Source organism: Octodon degus, unplaced genomic scaffold, assembly GCF_000260255.1.
Source record: "Octodon degus isolate 3935 unplaced genomic scaffold, OctDeg1.0 scaffold00230, whole genome shotgun sequence".
Lineage (NCBI taxonomy): Eukaryota > Metazoa > Chordata > Mammalia > Rodentia > Octodontidae > Octodon > Octodon degus.
This window is the reverse complement of record NW_004524806.1, coordinates 507,627-515,171: the sequence shown is the minus strand read 5'-3', so window position 1 is coordinate 515,171 and position 7,545 is coordinate 507,627. Positions and strand designations below refer to the sequence as shown.

At 34.4% G+C, this 7,545-nt stretch overlaps 1 protein-coding gene across 1 annotated transcript in view; it reads right to left on the bottom strand.

Annotated features, from left to right (window-relative positions):
* Positions 1 to 7,545, bottom strand: part of LOC101561781 (solute carrier family 5 member 4-like) — a 134,560-nt gene that overhangs the window by 24,863 nt on the left and 102,152 nt on the right. Inside the window, exons 11-12 of the mRNA XM_004645553.1 lie at positions 2,519 to 2,687; positions 819 to 1,034 (exon numbers count right to left, since the gene is read on the bottom strand). Of these exons, the coding sequence (XP_004645610.1) occupies positions 819 to 1,034; positions 2,519 to 2,687 (385 nt within the window). The remainder of the gene's footprint in view (positions 1 to 818; positions 1,035 to 2,518; positions 2,688 to 7,545) is intronic.

Here is a 7,545-nt window from a genome sequence, read left to right as displayed (position 1 = left end):
TGTATAACATGTCTCTATAAATTACTAAAATGGAGTTGATTTGTCAAAAGCGTGGGAGTTTAAAAATTGTCAGTGCTCCATTGCTTTCTTACAATTTATAAAATTTTAGACTCGCCAGCTATTATGGGCTTTGGAAATATTCGAACATTCTCATCATCATGTTGAATATGTTAGCTAATTTGAAAAATGAAACATAAATGCCATTGTTGTAACTCTCATTTTGGTTTTGGTATTTTTTATTTTTTGTACTATGCAGTTTAGGATGGCCTTGAACTCACTATATTGCCTACGATAGCCTGAAGTTCCCAGAGATTCTCCTGCCTCAGTATCCTGAGTTTTGGAATGACAGGTGTACAATGCAACACAAAGGTATTTCTCCTTTCTTTGCCACCTGATACTACGTATTTTTTAAATCTCTGTGCCAGTACTCATATTCTAGATGAAATTCAAATTATCCCCAATGTAGTTCAGTCCAGAAAAGAGTTCTGTAAGGTGTTTTCTGGTCTTTTAAGCAAAACTAAGTACTCTCACACTGATATCTTTTTAAAATGGTGTAGACTGACATATCAAATGCATTATGAAAATATTTTTAAAATCTCTAGCTCATTTCCCAATTTTTTACTTGCTATTGTCATGGTGCTTCACATGTAATAGGTGCAAAATTGTTTCGTTGAGTGCCTGCATGATAGCATGTTATGGTGCTCCTGGCTCTACTGGTGTGATGAATCCATTAACTTGATAACTGTGTACTTGTTGCAGCCTAAGCTGGCAAAGAACCCCTACTTTAGAATAAGCATGTAATATTGTACATTACTCACATGTACATCAGGAATTGGTTTTGTCAGAAGTGAAATTCCTACGACAGCCAGTATGGATACAGTAAAGAGAATGATGGCAAAATACATATAGTGTACTCCACAGATAATCTTAGGACAGTTACTGGGAACCACACAACTTCCTGTTCCATAGGCAAATTCTGTAATCATCCGAACAAGGCCAACCACAAGCCCAAACAACAGACCCCAGAAAGCTCCCTGAAAAAGAAATAATAATAAAATAATTGTTTTAGAAAAACGAGACTAGTATTCAGATAAATCATAGTTACCATCCTGCCCAGTTTTTCAACTGAAGGGCCAATAGATATCTAACCATGAACACAAGCTTTTTAAAGCAAGGAAAATTGTGAATATATGTGTGTTCAAGTGAGCTGTTGCTCTCCATAGTTCTGAAGCATCATTTTACTTTTTCACAATCTTTTACATTTTTAATTAAAAGTAAGAATTTTGTGGCTGGGGAGCTGGCTCAGTGGAATAAGTGCTTCCTTGGCAAGCACAAGAGTCTGAGTTCAATCCTCAGTTCTGCCAAAAAAAAAAGTAAGAACTTCATACATTTTAAGAATAATTAGGTTACATTTTAATTTTTGCATAATGAATGGTTAAATTAAGATATTCCATACATTGATCATTTCATGTTTTCATTCTCCAACTCTAGGACATTACTGTCTACTCTGATCAAAGCGATTTTTTTTTTTACTTTTAATGAAGTACAACATATTAGACACTTTTCAGGGGTAAATTTCAACCAAAATTAGAAAGTTTTGAGAGTTCAGTTAAGTGTTTGACAATTGAAAGTGTTTATTTTCTCTGAGATGTTCATGGTAACTAGAAACTTATGCCTTCTGTTCTATTCTCCACAAGATATGATTTAAGAAAACAGTATAGTGTGGAAATCAGGAATTTGACCTTTGGATAGAGGAAGATTAAGTCTGAACCCCTAACCCCAATTAATATACTAGGTACCCAGATATTCTACATATGTAGATAGTAAACTCTTTGTACCTTTTCTTCTCTGAAAATTATGGTAATAATATAACAGAAATAATTAAGCAATTAAATGGAAATTGCTCATGAGAATCTATTACTGTTTTATGTGAAATAATAATGCATGAATTGTTACCTATTACTGTGGTAACTTTTCTTTTAAACATTTTACATATTTATCCAATTTGATCCTCCTAGCAATACATTAAGCTAGCAGTATCATTATTTTCATGTAAAAAGGTCGCCTGATTTACCTAAGGTCATAATAGTATAACATGGAAGAAAAATGGTTGAACCTAAACTGTGTCTCACTCAGCACTGTTCTAAGAGGGTGTGTAAGGGTTTGTAGGAAGCATAAGTGCTTTAGGATGAGTATGAACTATATATTTACAATTTTACTGTAAAGCACACATTTTGAAGGATCAGGAACAGTGTTTCAAGAACAACTGAATTTGAAATGGGTCTTGAATTGTATGCATAGAATAGAATGGATGTTCTTTCCTCTTGAGATAGGGTTTCAATGTGTTGCCAAATGTGGCCTTGACATACTGACCTCAAATTATCTTACTTCCATAGCTCTGAAGAGGCTAGCACTAGAAGCATAAACCATCATGCTCAACTGAAAGAATTATTGTCCTGTCTCTATGAACTATTTCTTTTTACTCTGGTGGGGAACAGTTTTTCCAGTTTTCACTTACCTGTTCATTGACTCTTTTACAGAAGATGGCAAGTACAAAGACAGCTGCAACTGGGGGTCCAAGATAGCTAGAAGTTGAACTAGTATAATGGAACAGTTGTCCACTTTGAGACACTTGTACTAATGGGACCCACAGAATACTTATGACAAGTAGCAGGAGGACAAACAGCCTGATAGGAAAACAAAATTATTTAAATATTAAACCAAAGCATTACAAGATTTTCCATTGCACTTAAGTTTTGAACTCAGTCTTGTGCTCTTTCACTGGCTTTTCCAAACAAAATCAAGCTCCTTGAACCTGTGTAATCCCGTCCATGTCTAAGGATTATCTGTTAATGAAATTTTATTAGTTATTTCTTTATGATTGGGTCAGAATATATTCATCTATGAGATTAAAATACATTCATGAAAACATTGAAATGTCATCAGTTGATTAATACTTTTCATATGTAATTATTAAACCAGTTATAAATACATATCACACTTTCTATTTCTGTTTTTCTTTTAAGTTTGAGGGATTTTAATTCTGTTTGTATAGATTAGAATTAAAATAGCTTGCAATCCCAGTTGCTGAAATATATTGGCAAGAAGCGGTATATTGTACTACTCAAGTATTCTAGGAAGTAGAAAGATTTGGTAAAAAGCTATTAGATATTCCTGGTCCCAGCATTTGATTACTGTATGCCTAGTTTCCATGAATCAGCTTTATTCTTTATTGTCAACAAAGTTTTGCTCTTTTCTTTGATTCTTCTGTAGATGATGGCAAACAGGAAGATATGTGCATTTGGAAGCCTAAAGTACCTAGAAGGTGATCACCAATAATGGGCTAGTTGTCCATTTTGAAACACCTGTGCCACAGGGATACAGGATGCTGATGACAAGAAGTAGACTGACAGATACCATAGTATGAAAATGAAACTATTTAAATATTAAACACAAACATAGCCTCAGAACTGACTCTGAGGCCAGAGGTGTAGATAATTTTGTGTACTTTCACCTAAGAATAAGGGGGCTCCCTCCCACACTTCCTTCACTATTCTGCTTAAATACAACTTCCTCAGAAGTATTGTCTCCATCTTTGCATCCTGCCTTAATTTTTTTGAACTGATCACCTGATGGATTTCATATTTATTAATTGTCCATCTTTTTCACAAAGGCATAAATTCTATGAAGTATGAATTTCAAAATATAGTGCTTTTTCATATTCATGATCTGAAACATTGTAGGCATTAGATAAAATAGGAAAAGATAATCTTGGTGCCCAAGATCACACAGCTCTTAGTGGGGTTCCTGTGGAGCTCATAAGTTCTAGTGCAGCACCTTCTCTCCTATAGAGATATAAAAGCTTTACTGTTTTCTACTCTCTTACTATATTTATAAGGATCTCAGATTTAGGCTAAGTAAGGTCTTTGGATTGTCTCTGTAAGTGTTCAATGTGCTGAAGCTGTTGCTATTATCATCAACAAAGCAGTAGATGGTTGGTTTCTCTTGACACTAATTTGACTAAAAAATCAGTGCTCCTTTGATATTGATCTTCATAGATACTACACTTGAATACAGTACTGAGAATGTTTGTACCCTAGAATCAGTGAGCCCTGAATTCCTAGGATACCCAATTTAGCAAGCTATGGGAATGAAAATATATTAGTTTCATTTTTACCTAATTTTGAGGATTCTCAATTAACTGCAAGTGCTAAGCCTTATATAGGTAGTGACTTGTTTTTGCTGTACACTAAGTATATTACTAAAAGATTAGAAAGTATAAACAGGCATGATACATCTCCCATAACTTTAACTAAATTTCAAATTATTATGACCATCACTTTGATTATTTTTGCGAGAGTCAAGATAAATTTATTTTCAAGGTCTCCTTCCACATTTCCTTTTAATCAGGACTTTTAATCCGACTTTTAATTTTAAATGCCAGAAAGTGAGAGCTTTGCACATATAGCAATCTACCAATGATGAATAGATGCCCATATGTACTACAAGGCTTAGATGAGACTACTTAAGCCAGATGTTTATGGACCACAGAGTAAATTTATTTTATTATTATGATAGAAACTATAGAGCAAGAAAATGAATACACTGCCATTACACATTAATACATAACTGCATGTCATAAGCATAACAAGAACTGTTAACTGGTTGGGTTATTCTAAGTATATTAGTATCAAATTTTAAGACAAAATCATTGAATTAGAAGTTACAGTAGTTCCTGATGTTCAGTTTCTTTCTCTTTTTCTAAATTTACTGTAACTTTTAGATTTTACTTATTTTTTCAGGTCTTCCATTAGGGAGACAATATGATGTTTACACATATGGGGCTGATTTACTTCATGTCTAAGTGCAGCCTCTAGTTGCATCCATTTACTTATAAAAGTCTCAAGTTTATCTTTCTTTATAGCTGAGTAGTGCTTCATTATATAAAATATCACATCTTTTTTATCCACTCTTCAGGTGATGGGCATTTGGGTTATTTGCAATATTTAGCTACCACAAATTATGCTGCTATAAACATGGGTGTGCATATGTTTAATTGCCTGATCAATTTTTCATTCCTATATGTGGCAATCTGAGTGACAAGTTTGATGGTAGCAATATGTAATATAACAATCATTGTTGGTTTTTTTTTTTTTTTTTGCATTTTAAGGAAGAATGTACGGTGTGTTCAGGGTCTCACTATTAGATCAGATTCAGTGATTTGGCTGTTAACAACCTCCCAGGAGCTGGGATTACAGGTACTTGCCCAGTCTCAATTGCTGTCTCAGCAAAATAATCCATTATAGTACAGCAGTCCATAATAGTAGTGGGTTATCCATAGGACTGGCAATGTCAGAAGTTGTTGATTTGAGCCTTTTACAGCTTAGCATGTTAATATGGCTTTACTTTTTATACTTCATTTTTATAGTTTTCTGCTGGATGGTTAAGACCAGATAAAGCAAGACCTATATAACAAGAAATGTAACTTTTGTATCTGACAAGGTCAGTCAAATCCTCTCAGGATTTAAATGGTGAGGAATGCTCATCTCTGACAAAACTAGACAAAAAGGGGAATATAAATGAAGGTTCAACTATATTTATATACAATATAGTTAGGATAGATGTACAGCTACTTTCTCTTAATTGAATGGGAAGAAAAATTTATACTAATAGTGTTTGGAAAGGATATCATGTCTGCATCTTGTACTATGAATAACTACTATGAAGACAGCAATATGCAATGTATTAATTATTGTGACTGTCCTACTAATCTGTTTTGAAACTGTCTGATTTCTATTTGTTTCTCAATAAAATTAGTAAGAAAAAAAAGTCAAGTGGTGTCTCAGCATGCCCCAGGGGAGGGGCCAGCAGTGGAGGGCTGGGGATAGAACCCCAGCCTCTGTGCCTTCTTGCTGGTGCTTTAATCTGCTGAGCTATTTGGCCAGCCCAACCATTGTTAATTTTCTGTTCTTGTTTTGAAATTCCATATCATTTTTATTGTTCTATGTTGCTTTGTTTTTGTCTTTGTTCTTGTTATTTGTTTTCCCCTTTAAAACAAGAAAAAGAAGACTGGATGTGGTGGCATGTGCCTGTAATCCCAGCTCTTGGGAGGTTATAAACAGGTGGATCACTGTGCATCCAATCTAGTAGTGAGACCCTGAACACCCTGTAGACCCTTCCCTAAAATACAAAAAAATAAAAATAAAAAATAAAATAAGAAAAAAGAAGTTACAGTAGTTAGCTTGGAAAGAGGACATTCTGAGTGCTGGCTTCTTGACTTGGGTTTGGACAGATGATTGCTTTTGGAAACATCATTGAGATATATTTTTACATTATATGAAATTTGTGTAAGTGTGTTCTATTTTAATTTTAGAAACATTTTTAAAATGCTATGGAAATAGATTCACTTTTAAAATCATGAAAGGGAAAATGAGACTATGTTTTACAAGATTTCTGGTTGTTTCCTTCCACCTCATTGCCTTCTAGGACCCGAGGCTGCTCAGGACTCCCTCAGTGGAACTGGTACCTGTCCCGAGTCTTTCCATGTGTACCATATTCCAGTCCCTTTTGAATGCAGTATTTAATAAACTCCTCTGTTACTGTGTGGGTCGCTTACTGTAGTAACTCATGTAATACACATGGAAATTTCTATAGAGAACAGAAAAACAGAATGTGGGAATCATAATCCATTACACCACTACTGGAGTTCTGTGAATATGTGGCTGGAGGGTGTAAGGAACAGAAGAAATGAGTGAAAATCAGACATATTTGAATCTCCAGAAAAGCAACTTGTATGGCTTCAATTTTTGTATCGAAACAGAAAATGAGTTAATATTGCCCTTTTTTTCTTAGTACAGGTTTGTAGTACAAAATGTAGACTTGTGTTTATAACATCATAATTCATAATAGCGATCTCTTGGAAGAGGCCTAAATGTCTATCAACAGATAAATAGAAAAGGAAAATGTGTGGTGCTTCCACACAGTGGAGTACTACTCTGCCAAGAGGCTCTCTGATCCTCTTCCTCATCTTCAATAGTCTACTTCCAAGTTTCTACTCATGTTATTTATTTATTTATTTATTTATTTATTTATCATTTACTTATTTGGTTTTCATGTAAGAGAAAGGATGTGATATTTAACTTCCTGAATATGGCTTAATTTCCAACATGATGATCTCTAATTTTATCCATTTTCCTGTAAATGACATGATTTCATTTATCTTTATGGTTGAGTACTATTTTGTTGTGTGTATATTTCTTGACCCGTTCATTTTTTATTGACATCAAGGCTGTTTCTATAAGTTTTCTGAACTTTTCTAAACCATAACAACAATAAACTTAAGGAATTTATAGGAAAATGGAAATGTCTTGAGACCATGAAGTTAAGTGAAATACGATCTTTTTAACAATACTTCCGATATCCCACCAACCCCAGGTCCTGAGAGTGTAGGGGAGAGCTTCTGCTCTGTCCTGCAAACATCCGCTGCTCCAAGCCCAGGCACGCTGAGTAAGAGAGGCCTTTCCCTGCATTCTCCAGACCTAACTC